Source organism: Manis javanica, chromosome 4 (assembly GCF_040802235.1).
Source record: "Manis javanica isolate MJ-LG chromosome 4, MJ_LKY, whole genome shotgun sequence".
NCBI classification, from domain to species: Eukaryota; Metazoa; Chordata; class Mammalia; order Pholidota; family Manidae; genus Manis; species Manis javanica.
In genome coordinates, this window is record NC_133159.1 from 43,494,491 (window position 1) to 43,511,955 (window position 17,465).

Here is a 17,465-nt window from a genome sequence, read left to right on the forward strand (position 1 = left end):
GACAAGTTTTTTACAAGGGTCACCAGGCCTTTGGTGAGCCACTGGTTCATACTCCAGCATGTGGAACACCCCAAACTCATTCCCCATTCACATTTCCACACCTTTGCCTGTACTGTGCCCTCTGCCCGGAATGCCTTTTCCTCCTGCGACCCTCCTGGCAAACTCATCCTTCAGGGCAGCTGTGGTGGCTCCTGCATGGAGACTTTCCCTCACTCCCCTCCCACCTCTCCTCCCTCCCCTGGCTCCTGTCCACCTGGCTCCTCTGCCCCGTTCCAGCACTCGCCACCTGAACCCTGCAGCTCGTTCGCCTTTTGGGTCCCCCTACAACCTGGGAGAGAGCCTCCAGGACAGGGAGCAGCTGACTACCCCAGGCTACCCCAGGTCAGGAGCCATCTCAAGGCATCTCTTACGAGGGGGAAGATCTTGTTCATGTCTCCAGGTCCCAGCTTCCAGCTCCAGTCTCCGGCTCTGCTCAGCTTGGTTCCCTGCCTGGTCACCAGGGACGGCCGGGAGGACGGAGAAGCCGAGGCCCCGCCCACCGGTACCCGCCTGCAGGCCGTCCCCTCCCAAACTGCCTCCCAGGCAGAGGAAACGACCGGAGGGCCGCGATTCCGCCTGGCCTTCCCCACTCTGTAGTCTGAGCACAGCACCCTGAGGTCGAAATCCTCATCCCCAGGTTACAGACGAACCTGAGAGTCAGGGAGAGAGAAACTGCCCTCAAGTCTCACAGTAGGGGGAGGGAAAGGTTTAAACCCAGGAACTCTCCAGGATGTGTTATTTCCTCACCCCAATTATGAGGCAGGGGCATCTCAGATCCCCCAGCTGCATGAAGATCCAGGCAGAAATACCCACATTTAACATTCCAGCAGCTAAAAAGCAGGAGTTATTTTCTCACTGATGGTCTTCAATTAAATAGGTAATCTAGCTGAAAGGAATATGTGCTCTCCACTAAAATTAGAAAGCAAATATAATTTTAAATTATTTTCTGTAAAAAAGTGGCCACGTACTTTTTCATTTTTCTGGAGATGGTGCCTGTGGTGTGTAGGTGCAGGCAGGTTGCTTACCTGAATGAGCCCTTCCACCCACCCAACCGGTTGCCGTCCCACCCCCACCTCATCTAGCTGCTGAGGAGACAGAGGCCTTGGGATCTTAAGGGACTGGTAGCAGGACCTGGACCAAGGGAAGAGAGGTATCCACCTCCAGAGATGAGCTTGTGGGCTCCAGGGAGCCCCCTGCAGCCTGCCTCAGATGCCCAGAGCTTGTCTAACCTGTGAGCAGCCTTGTCTTTTGCATTGGGATGTACACTGCTGAGTTCACTGAGGTGGAGGTGGGATGAGTAAATGTAGGGTAGCCCTCAGGAGGCAGCAGCATGGAGAAGGACCAAACCCTACATCAGGATAGTGGGGTTCTCATGAAGGGCCTGTCACTGGCTCTGGTGTGGGCAAATTGCTCCCCCTCCCTAAGCCTCAGTCCCCTCGCCCATAAAATAAAAGAAATAGACTAGATGAAGGCGGTTGTAGAGAAAATGAAAGTTCCTGTGGCCAGGATTCTCACCTGACCCTGGTCGGCTTGCCCACCGCACATGTGTGGGTAATGCGTTATTACTGACTCTATATAAAGAGCTCTGCCCAGTGCTCTGAGGTACACAGCTGCAGGAGAGAAAAGGCTGAGGGGTAGTAGTGTCCACGTCAGAGACTGAGACAGCTACTGGGGTGGAGAGGCCTAGAGGCAGGGACCTGCTTGCTGCATGCAGACTTGCTCTGAGGTGGATGGGAGTCTAGCACTTGACCTGCCACCGTGGGAATAAAGTTGGTTATGAACCCTTACCCCCAAGAACGTCCCATTGTCATTTTTCTGTTTCACCAAATCAAGAGCGAACTTGCCTGGGCCTGAAACCCACTGCCAAGACAGGGGTGTCACAGTTTGCAGATACCCATAATCAGACCCTAAGACTAGATTTGGAGGCAAATAGGTTTAACTGGGAGTGATCCCAGGAAATACTAGCTGGGGAGTGAGGGAGGTGAGACAGGGCTGTGTTATAGTCAGGAGGAGATGCACCTCAGTTACCCCTCCTGAAGGTGAGGGCACTGGGGTATTTATTTGCTAGCTCTTGCCAGCCATTGGCTGAGAATTGCCAGAGGGTGTTAATTCCTGGCCCCACTGGCCTGGCCTATGCAGAGATACACCACAGTTGGCAGCTGCAAGTGAGGCTGATGTGCCCTGAACTGGGAAAGGCTGAGGGGTATGGGCAGGGCACCCATGGCATCTGCTAAAGATGCTAACTAGATTTCATATTGCATACCAACTGCAAGATTGGTAGAGGGTACCTGGAACATGGGGTTCAGAAGGATGCTGAGGTCAGGTCTCACTGTTTTGTGACTGACTACTGATGAGTGTAATGACCGTTTTCCATCTCCGGGTCAACTATGTCTCCCTTCTTCCCCCAACCCTTCCTCTGGCAGAAAATGTTTCAAACACTTAATACAGAAAAAGTTAGAATACTGTAACAAAGAATCATATATCTATATGCTATATAAAACCCAGAGTTAACAAATGTTAACATTGTCATTTTTTCTTTGGCTATTTTTCTATTAAGCAGAGCAAGGCCTCTTTCCCCCAACTATATTTCTTTCTCCTTCTCCCCAGAAGCAGCCAGTTTCCTGAAATGCATATGCTGTGTGTGTGTGCTTCCAGGAACTGGCTTTTATTGCTCTCTCTCTCTCTCTCTCTCTCTCTCATCACACTGCAGCAGCAGCGCCAGTTGACCAGATTTGCCAAACTGCTCTTCCAGGTGAGTGTACTTGGTTTGTACTCCTAATAGCAGTGTGTGAGAGGTTCTGACTCCCCAGTTTCTCTGGCCTTGAAATTGCCAGACTTTCTGACATACGCTAGTCTGGTGGGTGTGAAATAGTATCTCAGCATGGTTTAATTTGCATTTCTCCAGTAATCTCTACAGCTACCACCAATTGTGAACATTCATTGGATATACTTTTGCCATATCCTGTACTACATGCTTTATATATATGAATTCATTTAGTTCTCTAAGCACAGGAGAACCGGGACCATTACCTTCATGTTATAAATAAAAAAAACAAAGGGCTGTGCAGAAGTCATGGGGAATCATTAAGCAAACTCCATTGTGAAGTATCTAAGTAGACACTTTCATAAGACTGCATTGTAATATTGTTTGATGCAGATGACCCATATCTTATTGAAGTTTTAATACTTAAGCATTATGAAATTAAAAGTTGTGGGGCTCCAATAATGACTGCATTTAGATGTATCCTGAGATAACATTATCAAGAGCTCTTGTTGAAAGCTCTCATTTCTAATCAGTTCCTGATTTCTTTCCACCCGAGCCTTCAATTATTGCTGTTCCAATGATGTGAAACAATTCAAGTACAAAAAACACACAAGAAACAGTAAAATAAGCCCAAATAATTTAAAATTAAATAAGCAAATAAAAATTTTCCTCTTCTTAAAATTACAAAAGTAAAATTAGACAACCACTAAGCCAAGGAGTTCAGTGACTGTAGATGGGAAACAAATTAAATCTTTATTTTCACTAACTTCTAACTGAAATATAGCATTTCCTTCAACTGTGAATGTAGCAACAACTGACAATAGCATCAGCTGCACCTGTGACTCCATGGCCACTAGAAATCACATTTAGGTGTCATATTACAGTTGTTGCATATATTTCAAATTTATCTGAAATTACTTTGAAGTTACAGTAGTCTTAAAGCCACCACTGGACCTTATTTTATGTGCTATCAAAGAAGTACTTACATAATCACAAAGTTTTGAACTATTTTAATAACTGTATTTTAATATAGTTAAATTTCCTCATGATCCTTCATATTTAGTTTTATTCATTTGAACACATTATTCTGAGGAGTCCATAGACTTCACCAAATCACTAAAAAGGCCCAGGGCATGAAAAAGATTATGAACACTTGGTCTAAACAAGTTATTAACCTCACAGGAAAAGAGTACTTAATAGTGAAATACATGAAGCTGATTTCAACAATTACAGACTTCAGAAAAGGTATCTCTGCTTCAGAATTATTGCAAGAAGTTGGAAAACCCACACTAACTGACAATCCAGCTTTGCATGGAAGACCCCATTTCCCACCACCTCAATCTTTTCTATCACTGTACATACCTCTACCTTCTGACACTATAGTAGAACAAGTAGTCAAGGACAGGAAGATGAAAAAAGGCAGCCTCTGTTTCTGATGCTCAACTGCAAACATTACATGCTTAGCAACTGGAAACTGGTGGGAGGGACTCAGGAGCTCACCAGGTAAGTTGAGGCTGGGTGGGAAAACCTAGAATTTGAGGACAGTGGTAAGTTAACCTAGCATTGTGGTAGTCTGGTGAGAAGTTGGGAATCCATGGAATACCCTTTCCAGTTTGGCAATACTCAGATCATGACCAGGATCTAGAGACCAGCCCTAGGCTTACCATCCAAACAATAATGTAGAGGAACTGACAGCCTTATAGGTAAGAGCTCAAAAATGTATGTGAAGTATCTCAGCAGAAACCTTACAGGCTAGAAGGGAGTGGCATGATACATTCAATGCAATGAAACAGAAGGGCCTCAAACCAAGAATACTCTATCCAGCAAGATTATCATTTAAATCTGAAGGAGGGATTAAACAATTCCCAGATAAGCAAAAATTGAGGGGATTTACCTCCCACAAACCATCTCTATAGTGTATTTTAAAGGGACTGTTCTAGATGGAAGTATGCCTAAGGCTAAATAGATGTCACCAGAAAAAAATAAAACCACAGCAAAGGAAGTAGACCAAATAAATACTATCAATTGCAAAATTAAATCAGCTACCCACAAAGTCAGTCAAGGAAAACACAAAGAGTACAGAATATGACACCTAACATATAAAGAGTGGAGGAGGAATAAAAAGAAGGGAGAGAAAAAAGAATCATCAGACTATGTTTATAATAGTGTAATAAGTGAGTTAAGGTAGACTGCTAGATAGTAAAGAAGCTGCCCTTGAACCTTTGATAACCACGAATCCAAAGCCTGCAATAGCAATAAGTACATATCTATCGATAATCACCCTAAATGTAAATGGACTGAATGCACCAATCAAAAGACACAGAGTAATAGAATGGTTAAAAACTCAAGACCCATCTATATGCTGCCTATGAGAGACTCACTTCAAACCCAAAGGCATACACAGAATAAAAGTGAAGGGATGGAAAAAGATATTCCATGCAAATAAAAGGGAAATAAAAAACAGGTGTTGCAGTACTTGTGTCAGACAAAAAAGACTTCAAAAACAAAGAAACCAACAAGAGGCAAAGAAGGACATTACATAATGATAAAGGGGTCAGTCCAATACGAGGATATAATCATTATAAATATTTATGCACCAAACACAGGAGCACCTACATATGTGAAACAAATACTAACAGAATTAAAGGAAGAAACAGAATGCAATGCATTCATTTTAGGAGACTTCAACACACCACTCACTCCAAAGGACAGATCCACCAGACAGAAAACAAGTAAGGACACAGAGGCACTGAATAACACATTAGAACAGATGGACCTAACAGACATCTATAGAACATTCCAACCAAAAGCAGCAGAATACACATTCTTCTCAAGTGCACATGGAACATTTTTCAGAATAGACCACATACTAGGCCACAAAAAGAGCCTCAGTAAATTCAAAAAGATTGAAATTCTACCAACCAACTTCTCAGACCACAAAGGTATAAAACTAGAAATAAATTCTACAAAGAAAACAAAAAGGCTCACAAACACATGGAGGCTTAACACCACCCTCCTAAATAATCAATGGATCAATGACCAAATTAAAACAGAGATCATGCAATATATGGAGACAAATGAAAACAACAAGACAACACCCCAACTTCTGTGGGATGCAGCGAAGGCAGTTCTAAGAGGGAAGTATATAGCAACCCAGGCCCATTTAAAGAAGGAACAACAATCCCAAATGAATAGGCTGATTTCACAATTATTGAAACTGGAAAAAGAAGAACAAATGAGGCCCAAAGTCAGCAGAAGGAGGGACATAATAAAGATTAGAAAAGAAATAAATAAAATTGAGAAGAACAAAACAATAGAAAAAATCAATGAAACCAAGAGATGGGTCTTTCAGAAAATAAAATAGATAACCCTCTAGCCAGACTTATTAAGAAAAAAAGAGAACTACACACATAGACAGAATCAGAAATGAGAAAGGAAAAATCATGACAGCACAGAAATACAAAGAATTATTATAGAGTACTAAGAAAATCTACATGCTAACAAACTGGATAACCTAGAAGTGAGGGGCCCCCACCAGTAAGATGGCGAACTTCCGGCTTCTCTTCGGGGGTCCTCGGTTCCCACCGGTGCCATCTGAAGCCTAATCACCTCTCGCCCCTCCCAATCCCAGCACCTAGCCAATAGCCACCAGTCTCGTAGAAGTAACACCACAATCACCCCATGCCCCTTCCTATATAACCCAGCACCTTTCCCTAATAAAGCGGAATTCTCCAGTGAATTGCTGCTGTGTGTTGCTCCTTTCCTTTCATTGGTGCCAAAACCCGGGAGATGGGACACCCCAACTGGGCCCTGTCTTCCCCCTGACACCAGCAGCAACTTGCCCTCGTCCTCTTTTTCCGGCGCTGGCCCACCACACTCACCACTCCTCCCTGGCCTTTAGGTAAGTTTTCCCCCGGAGTGGGCCACTCTTCCCCGAGCTATCGCAGTGCCATTGACCATGATCATCCGGCAAGGCTCTGACGCTTGGGGATGAGGAGGGAACTCTCCCCGCCTCCGGCCCTCACGGCTGCTGCAGACCCTCAAGCCCCCCTCCCAACAGCCATAAATTGCCGCCTCAGGCCTTCACAGCTGCAGCAGACCCTCAGGCCCCTCCTCCAACAGCCATACACGAGGTGACTCTTTGTGGATGAGAACGCTCCCTTTTCCCCCTTCGTCCTTCCATTCCATTCTGTCTACCGAAATCGGTTCCGTCCGCCGAAAACTCCTAGCGCTAGGTACCTCGTGACTCCGGCACTCTGCCTTCTTAGGGAAGTCTGGGTGACAACCCACACTTCCTAAGAAACTCCGACTCGTATACGAGTCAGACCACCAAGGATCATCGGGGACGCCCTTTGTCTCCTTGCCGTCTGCCTCCAGTCCGAGGATTTCCATTTGTCTTCCCCTGTTTGTCTCCTTCTCTGTCCTTTAACCATGGGAGCCTCCTCATCCCTCCCTGAAAGTTCACCTCTTGAATGCCTGCTTAAGCATCTGGCTACCCTCTCCCTGACACCTGATATAAAACCAAAACTTCTCCGTAAATACTGCTCCCAAGATTGGCCGACATACCCCCTAGACAATAATAACCAATGGCCCACAGGGGAAACTCTTGATCCTAACATCACTCGCGATCTCTTTAACTACTGCCAGCGCCTGAAAAAATGGAAGGAGATTCCCTATATCGAAGCTTTCCGTCTCCCCAGCCACAAGTTCTCCTAGCCTGCAAGCCACCGCCCCCACAGAAGCCTCCAGTTCACTCCCTTCCCCTTCTTCTCCTACAACAGCCCTTCTCCCTTCCTCCCCCCCACCTCCTCCCCCATCTCACCTCCTCCACCTTCGTCGCCTGCGTATTAAGCCTGAGCCTTTCAGCCTCCCTTTAACTAAGTCCCAGGGGCCTCCTCCATCTTTGCCCTCATCACCTGTTTCTCCCCTGTTGGGGACCACCTTTGTCTTCTCACATGTTTGTAGGCAGAATGTGAAAGCACCATCCCTCATGTCTGAACACAGCATGGGAAAGCACAAGTTTGAGAACAACCAGTGCAGTCCTTGGAAGTTATCTGTCCACAAAAACATATCTTGTCCTCGAAGACGAGCCAAGACTCCTCACTCCGAAAATAGGGAGACCTTGAAGATGTGTAGAAACACCGCCCCTGCTTCTAGCTATGCCCTTCCCCTACTCGCTGATGTAGCAAGAATGGAAAACAAAGAACATTCTGTTTATGCATTCCATAAGTAATTAACAGGAGCCCTGCTGTAGCTCAGTTGGCAGAGCATGGGACTCTTAACCTCAGAGTTGTGAGTTTAAGCCCAACTGGAGCGGCAGAGGTAAGCAGCTGGGCTGCTGGCTAGCGATGTGTGGGAGCGTCAGCCCTCCCAGTTCTTTCTTTCTTTATTTTCTTCGCCCCCCTTCCACACTTCAGGGCCTGCTCCACTAGGCGCGGCTGGACCGCATCACTCCCCCACAGACTGAGCCAGAACCCTTCAGTCCCCCTCAGACTCAGTCCCGAAGGCCTCCCAAAATTATCGCCCTCCCTCTGGGACGTAGCTTAGACAGACTCACTCAAGCCCTATTACAATATACCAGCCTAGACCCAGAAACGCCTGACAGAAGACATATCCTTATGACATACTTCCTAGCTCAAAGCTACCCCGACATTAAAGCTAAACTCAAAAAGTTAGAACAGAGCCCCGCTACCCCACAGACTGAGATCCTAACAGTGGCCTTTAAAGTCTTCCATAACCAGGAAGAGGAGAGAGAACATCGTAAACAAAAGGCTGATCAAGCCTATTTCCAAATGTTAGCCCAGCTGATAAAACCACAACCTGGGCACCCTTCTACAAACAAGCGCCCCCCAGGAGCTTGTTTCAAGTGCAGACAAGAACGACATTCATCAAGGGTGTGCCCCTCCCCCAGATCTCCTACCACCCCATGCCTCAGATGCCACAAAAAAGGCCACTGGGGGTCTGATTGCCCAGCCACCCAAAGGGGAGGCTGGATGAACAACCCCCATCCTAAGCCCGCCGTAGTGGGGCTGGCAGAAGAAGACTGACGGGGCCCGGGGGCTTCTCGCCTGACCATTTCCATCACCAAACAGGAGCCCAGTGTTACTTTAATAGTACACGGTTGCCCCATCTCCTTCCTCCTAGATACAAGAGCCACCTTCTCAGTCTTGCGAGAATACTGGGGCCCTACCACGCCTGCCATTACTCCTGTAGTCGGGGTAGGAAGTAAACAGATTTTCCCATTAAACCCCCCCCCCTTTTTATGCACAATCCAAGACAATCCCATACCTTTCTCCCACTCCTTCCTAGTTATGCCCCAGTGTCCCATCCCTTTACTAGGACGGGACATCCTTTCCCTCCTCCAAGTTTCCATAACTATATCCACTCCCACAGCCCCCAGTACTCCCTTTCTGATGGCCCTCATAGCCGACGACCCCCCTCTACCCAATAAAAGCTCCGGTTCCGCCCTCATACACCCTGTAAATCCCAAAGTTTGGGACATTACAAGCCCCTCCGTAGCTCTATGTCCTCCTGCCTCTATCAAATTACGTGACCCCTCTCAGTATATCTGTCAGGCCCAATATCCCCTAACCACTTCAGCCCTCATAAGCCTCCAACCCATCATTCAAGATCTCTTAAACAAAAATTACCTCAGACCCACTCACTCCCCGTTTAATACCCCCATATTAGCTGTTAAAAAAACCAACGGATCTTTCCGCCTCATCCAAGACCTTCGCCTCATCAACACGGCTGTTGTCCCTATCCATTCCTTAGTTCCAAATCCATACACCCTTTTATCGCAGATCCCTGCCTCGGCATCCCACTTCTCAGTACCCACAGTATTACTCCTCCAACCGCTTCATTAAATATCTCAACGGCTCATTCTCCTTATCAATCCCAGATCCCTGGGACTCTCGATGGGCTGCCAGAGTCACAGCCTCAGTTTACTACGGGGGGGGGTCCTTGACCCCCCACGGTACCCTTCATATCTCTCGAGAGTATGTTCCCTCTCACTCCCAGATCTCTCAAGTTGCATCAGATATCAGACATTCTGAAAAAGTCATTATCCAAACTCTTGACGGCGCCTCTTCATCTTCTTATTCCTCCTACTCTTGGTTACAGCTCATTCAAGACACCACCATCTTTCTCAACCACACCCTCACCACCACCAATTGTTTCTTGCACGTATTACTACAGCGCCCACTGCTGGCCGCTGTGCCCCTCGATATTTCCAACTACTCCTTCCATGCAGAAGGACAACCCCTCCGTCCCCTGGCAGACATACCCCTATAGGAACCAGAATACGCAGATAATCTCACCATCCACCACTGTGTAAGCCCAACTCCACCCCCCTCCAGCGCACTTCACTGCCTCTCTATCTACACCCCTACCTCTGGCTCTAAGACTTTTACGCAACTGGGACACTTCTTTTGGTGTAATGGCAGTCTTTTCAACTCACTGCCTCCCAACTCCAATACACCCTGCATTCTCGTCACCCTAATCTCACAGCTTACACTTTACAGCATGGCAGAATTTCTTGAGCTCCAACCTCCCTTGCCCTCGCGCACAAAAAGGGCTGCTTTCCTTCCCATCATGGTCGGTATCTCTTTGACCACCTCAGCCATTGAGGCAGGGTTTTCGGGAGAGGCCTTGAGTCACTGTCTATGGGCAATTAAAAGATCTCAACGCCAAACTTGAGGGAGCCCTGACATCCACTGCTGATTCCCTAGCCTCTCTCCAAAGACAGGTCACTTCGCGAGCTAAAGTCACCCTTCAAAACCAGCGGGCCTTAGATCTGCTTACAGCCGAGAAGGGCGGCACCTGCATCTTCCTTCAAGAAGAGTGCTGCTATTACATCAACGAATCCGGCATTGTGGAAACTGACATTACCAAACTCACCGACCTTGCCTCCAGCCTCCACTCTGCTTCCAATTCCAACCCATTCTCTTCAATACTAACAAACCCCCTCCTTACCTAGCTCTGGCCCATTGCAGGCCCCATAATAATCATTCTTCTCGCCTGTCTCTTCTTACCCTGTATAATAAAGTTCATCAAATCCCAAGTCAGAAAAATCTCTAATCAAGCTTTCAACTAGCTTTTACTCAGGAACTACCAGCTTCTGGCCACAGAAGATCCCTCACCCTCACGTAACCTCCTCACCACACGCTGAGATGGTCCCCTCTCTCCGCTGAAAACTGTTCCTGGAAACAATGGCCACAGACGCCTGGTTCCGGACACCCATATCCTCTTGGCATCATTAGAATCAACAGGTCCTTGACCTATAGTTACAGGGAACCTTCATTGATTTCCAAACCTGAAGAAGTCCACATCTACCCGTCCTTACTGTGGGGAGTCCTATCAACCCTTTCCTCCCAATCCTCAAGCCCTCACTCCCTTCTCCACCCCCGTTCAGCAGGAAGCAGTCAGAGAGAAAGCAACGTCCACAACCCCATAGAGGAGAAAGGGGGGAATGAAGGGCCCCCACCAGTAAGATGACGAACTTCCGGCTTCTCTTTGGGGGGGGGGTCCTCGGTTCCCGCCGGCGCCACCTGAAGCCCAATCACCTCTCGCCCCCCTCCTTTCCTTTCAAGAAGAAATGGACAACTTTCTTGAAAAATACAACCTTCCAAGACTGACCCAGAAAGAAACAGAAAATCTAAACAGACCAATTACCAGCAGTAAAATTTAATCGATAATCAAAAAACTACCCAAGAACAAAACCTCCAGACCAGATGGATTCACTGTTGAATTTTATCAGACAATTAGAGACAATATAGTACCCATTCTCCTTGAAGTTTGCCAAAAAATAGAAGAGGAGGGAATACTTCCACACTCATTCTATGAAGCCAGCATCACTCGAATACCAAAACAAGGCAAAGACACCACAAAAAAAGAAAACTACAGACCAATATCCCTAATGAACATAGACACAAAAATACTCAAGAAAATATTAGCAAACTGAATTCAAAAATACATTAAGAGGGTCATACACCATGATCAAATGAGATTCATCCCAGGGATGCAAGGATGGTACAACATTTGAAAATCCATCAACATCATCAACCACATTAACAAAAAGGACAAAAACCACATGGTCATTTCCATAGATGCTGAAAAAGCATTTGAGAAAATTCAACATCCATTCATGATAAAAACTCTCAACAAAAAAATAGAGGGAAAGTACCTCAACATAATAAAGGCCATATATGACAAACCCACAGCCAACATCATACTTAACAGCGAGAAGCTGAAAGCTTTTCCTCTAAGGTTGGGAACAAGACCAGGATGCCCACTCTCCCTGCTTATATTCAACATAGTACTAAAGGTCCTAGTCATGGCAATCAGACAACACAAAGAAATAAAAGGCATCCAGATTGGTAAGGAAGAAGCCAAACAGTCACTGTTTGCAGATGACATCATATTGCATATTAAAAACCCTAAAGAATCCACTCCAAAACTACTAGAACTAATATCTGAATTCAGCAAAGTTGCAGGATACAAAATTAATACACAGAAATATCTGTTGCATTCCTATACACTAATGATGAACTAGCAGAAAGAGAAACCAGGAAAATAATCCCATTCACAATTGCATCAAAAAGAATAAAATACCTAGAAATAAACCTAACCTAGGAAGTGAAAGACCAATACCTTGAAAACTACAAGACACTCTTGAGAGAAATTAAAGAGGACACTAACAAATGGAAATTCATCCCATGCTCTTGGGTAGGAAGAATTAGTATTGTCAAAATGGCCATCTTGCCTAAAGCAATCTATAGATTCAATGCAATCCCTATCAAAATACTGACAGCATTCTTCAACAAACTGGAACAAACAGTTCTAAAATTCATATGGAGCCACAAAAGACCCCGAATAGCTAAAGCAATCCAGAGAAGGAAGAATAAAGCAAAGGGATCTCACTTCCTAACTTCAAGCTCTACTACAAAGCCACAGTAATCAAGACAATTTGGTACTGGCACAAGAACAGACCTATAGACCAGTGGAACAGAATAGAGAGTCCAGATATTAACCCAAGCACATATGGTCAATTAATATATGATAAAGGAGCCATGGATATATAGTGGGGAAATGACAGCCTCTTCAACAGCTGATGTTGGCAAAACTGGACAGTTACATGCAAGTGAATGAAACTGGATTAGTGTCTAATTCCATACAGAAAAGTAAACTTGAACTAGATCAAAGACCTGAATGTAAGTCATGAAACCATAAAACTCTTAGAAGAAAACAGGCAAAACTCTCTTGAATATAAACATGAGCAACTTCTTCATGTACATATCTCCACAGGCAAGGGAAACAAAAGCAAAAATGAACAAGTGGGACTATAGTAAACTAAAAAGCTTCTGTACAGCAAAGAACACCATCAGTAGAACAAAAAGGCGTCCTATATTATGGGAGAATATATTCATAAATTATGTATCTGATAAGGGATTGACATCCAAAATATACAAAGAGCTCACCCACCTCAACAAACAAAAAGCAAATAATCCGATTAAAAAATGGGCAGAGGATCTGAACAGACACTTCTCCAAGGAAGAAATTCAGATAACCAGCAGGCACATGAAAAGATGTTTCACATCACTAATCATCAGAGAAATGCAAATTAAACCCACAATGAGATATCACCTCACAGCAGTTAGGATGGCCACCATCCAAAAGACAGACAGCAAATGCTAGCGAGGATGCAGAGAAAGGGGAACCCTCCTACGCTGCTGGTGGGAATGTAAATCAGTTCAACCATTGTGGAAAGCAGTATGGAAGTGCCTCAAAAAACTCAAAATAAAAATACTATTTGACCCAGGAATTCCACTCTTAGGAATTTACCCTGAGAATGCAGGTCCCAAATTCAGAAAGACATATGCACCCCTATGTTTATTACAGCACTATTTACAATAGCCAAGAAATGGAAGCAACCTAACTGTCCATCAGTAGATGAATGGATAAAGATGTGGCACATATATACAATGGAGTATTATTCAGCCATAAGAAGAAAACAAATCCTACCATTTGCAACAACATGGGTGGAGCTAGAAGGTATTATGCTCAGTGAAATAAGCCAGGCGGAGTAAGACAATTACCAAATGATTTCACTCGTCTATGGAGTATAACAACAAAGCAAAAACTGAAGGAACAAAACAGCAGCAGACTCATAGAACCCAAGAATGGACTAACAGTTACCAAAGGGAAAGGGGATAAGGGGATTAAGGGGCATTATGATTAGCACATATAATGTATGGGGGGCACACAGGGATGACAGTATTGCACAAAGAGAAGACAGGTAGTGGCTCTACAGTATCTTACTATGCTGATGGACAGTGACTGTAATGGGGTATGTGGTGGGGACTTGATAATGGGGAGAATCTAGTAACCACAGTGTTGCTCATGTGATTGTATATTAATGATACCATAATAAAAAAATGCATTGAAAAAAAATATATTAAGTAAAATGTAATAGGATTTCTGGGCATTAAAACAGAAGAACTCTGGGAAGAGAACAGAATTTCCCATTTTGGTGTGGCTGGATAAATACGTAATAAGATTCTAGAGGTTACTATAGAACTAAGATATTGCTGGCCTCTGGACTTGCCCCTCTGGTCTATCTTTCACATTGTGAAGTGAACTGTTCTAAAACACTCTGTTGCTTAAATCCTTTCTATGGTTTTCCTCCGTGTTCAGGATCAACAGGCTTAGTGAGGTCCTTTGTTATCTGGCCCTCCCAGTTCCGTCTATTGCTATAGTCTTCTATGCTCTAGCTCAGCCTGCTGAACAATTTGCAGTTCCCCACCCTCTTGCCTCTATCTAGGTCTGAGCATCCTGCCACACTTCCTGGAACACTGCTCTATGTTGTTCGGCTTTCTTTCTTCCTCCAGGTTTAAGCTTGTGTGTTACTTCCTCCCAGATGACAGGGGTCCTCCTATGCACTCCGACAGTACTCCATGCTTATCTGGTCACAACTCTTCTACCACACGGACAATAGTCTGTCTCCTTCAGGCTTTCAGTAACCACCCTGGCACCGAGTTGCCAGCTGTTGCAGCCCCATCACCTAGCAAAGGGCCTGACACTCAGGCTCTCAAGTGGTTGTTGAAGTGGTTAAACTGGATCTGCAGTAGGATGTCTGGGCAAAGTTACTGCCAGGTGTGCTGGTGCATGGACTCAGCTGACAATGTTTTTATAGATTGTGCCAAAAGTGGGGGGGGGGGGCTGGTCTAGAAACTTCTAGATAAATGGTTTCCAGTATGTAGTCCTAAGATACTTAAAACCCCACAAATATTACAATTGACCTATTTTATGTACTTCAAAAATCATAATGGAAATGTTTAAGATAAAGCTAGACAAATAACAGGATAAAACTGTTTGCTTTTGGCTGGAATACTAGCTCAGAGTAAAAAAATACTAGGTTTCAAATCTTGATCAGTAGCTCAGATTAGCTGATAACGCATCACAAGAATTTCAGCAACAAAATTGATGGACTAGACAATTTGGTAAGTTCTGATTCACAAAAAACTGTACCATAAATAAAAGGTGACCATTAAGTTTTGCGAAAAAAACTGGGAATCTTGGGCCTAGATCATTCATTGTGGTGATTACTACTGTTTGTAATTGAATTGTTTTTAGTATGTCAGACCAGGGACCTGAACCAAAAGGGATCTTAGGAGTCTGGGAGATTTGAACTAGAGAAGTAAGGGTCTTGGTAATCAGCGTAGGACCAAGACAAGCTTCTCAAGAAGATGCTTTCTGTGCGGTATAGGAAAGGTGAAACCTGTTCTTGGGAACAAGTGGAGCTGGGCCCAACAAGGGCTGAACTGTGACTTAGGAGATGGGATTTTGCTGCTTGTGTTGTAATTTTCAAGTCAGACATTTGTATGCTGTACACTTTTGTTGGGGGGAGGTTGGGAATAAGTTTTCTTCTCTTTTTAAAGTAAAACATTTTCTGCAAATGTCAGTCTGGTTTAATCATCCTAAAATAAAAAGAAGGCAGGACCCAAGTATTTGAGTGCCTCCTAAACAACAGGAATGACTGAGGTATTTCCACAGGGAACTGTCTGTTACAGAGGGGAAAATTGTCTGAACTTGGATCAATACTTTCAAGAGGAATGAGGGCATCTCAGGGGCACCTCATTTGTGAGGCAAAGCGAAACAAAACTGAGAGAAGATGAAATATAGGACAATTGTACAGTTGCTCCTTCTTACCTAGATATTTCCTTGTCCTGTTTTATAGGGGAGGCCTTTCCTACAGTGGGCATTCTCTTACAAACCTGCAGCATTTTGTCTATTTCCCCCTCAGTTGGCTTCAATGGATCAAGTTATAATTAAACCTGTGCCTGACTAAAGAACATAAGGATGCATCATGGAAAATAAAGACAGCTGGGCTTTTTAAAAAAGATAACTCCAATCCATTCTTTGTGTTTTGTAACTATTTTCTCGCAAAAAAACAAAAGACAATGATAGCTTGATGACAGCTTAGTAATTCTCTTCACCATCTGAATGCATTCACATACTTTCTAACCCTCTATCTTCTAAATCTAGACAAACTAACTAAAACACCAAAACCTATTATTTTTACTTTTTATTCATTTTATTATCATTAATTTACAATTACATGAAGAACCTTATGGTTACTAGACTCTCCCCTTCACCAAGTCCCCCCCACAAATCCCATTACAGTCACTGTCCATCAGCGTAGAAAGATGCTGTAGACTCACTACTTGTCTTCTCTGTGTTGCACATCCCTCCCTATGCTCCCCCCACATTATACATGCTAATTGTAAGGCCCCCTTTCTTTTTCCCTGCCCTTATCCTTCCCTTCCCACCCCTCCTGCCCAGTCCCTTTCCCTTTGGTAACCGTTAGTCCATTCTTGGGTTCTGTGATTCTGCAGCTCAAAACCTATTATTTTGTGATCAAAGTCTTACTTATTAGTTGTTAACTGTATTTTAACTCAGAGAAACCTCTGAATAGGCTGTAAGGTTAAATGTATGACTCACTCTTCTTCAGGCCAGTAGCACAACTGCAGTTGCCAGCAATGCCCTGTGAAGAAGGAGTACTGGTTTGCAAAGTTACTTACCATTTCCTGGTATAATGATGCTGAATAATGTTAAGATTGTGCTGTGCAAATGTTACCTGATAGCACTCTTATCTTTCAATCTATATTACTGCAGGTAAAGGAATGTTAATAACAATAGTCATTGCCAAGTAAATATATACTTAATTCTGCATCATGAGAGTTTCTCAATTTCAAAATGACAAGTTGTTTCTGAAAATATTTTTAACTTACATTTGATATGCTTTCTAACAGAGAAAACTAGTTCTTTGGAAAGACTCATCCAGCAAAAAAATCTATAGCTTGTGCAAAATAACATAAAATACACTTTTGAGAGGTTAATTTTTGCTTCAATTTGTTCCATGGTCATATTACATAGCAATAAACAGAACATTTCATAATTCTTTTCTGGGTTGGGTAGGGGTAAAGGGACAATCTTGAAAATCAGGAGTATATTAACTCAAATTTCAGCACATAATTATTCAAATAAAATTTTAATGATTTCAGTTCAATTCAACTGAAAATATAGTGTCATTAAAGGGCACTTCCAGCTAAATTTCAAATTACAGGTTGTGGGCCATTTCTGAGCAGAAGCATGATATCCT

The 17,465-nt window shown here is 44.1% G+C and overlaps 1 protein-coding gene across 8 annotated transcripts in view; it reads right to left on the reverse strand.

Annotated features, from left to right (window-relative positions):
• Positions 1–17,134, reverse strand: part of LDLRAD1 (low density lipoprotein receptor class A domain containing 1) — a 29,730-nt gene extending 12,596 nt beyond the window's left edge. For 4 of the 8 annotated variants that reach the window (XM_073233976.1, XM_073233973.1, XM_073233974.1 and 1 more), the window contains exon 1: positions 7,720–17,134. In XM_073233976.1, coding sequence (XP_073090077.1) covers positions 7,720–7,788 — 69 coding nt within the window. In that variant the 5' untranslated portion in view covers positions 7,789–17,134. Of the gene's footprint in view, positions 1–410; positions 694–7,719 lie in introns of those variants that run through there. The other 4 variants (XM_017669028.3, XM_017669027.3, XM_017669030.3 and 1 more) reach the window with 4 other exon arrangements.
• Positions 17,135–17,465: the final 331 nt, after the last annotated feature.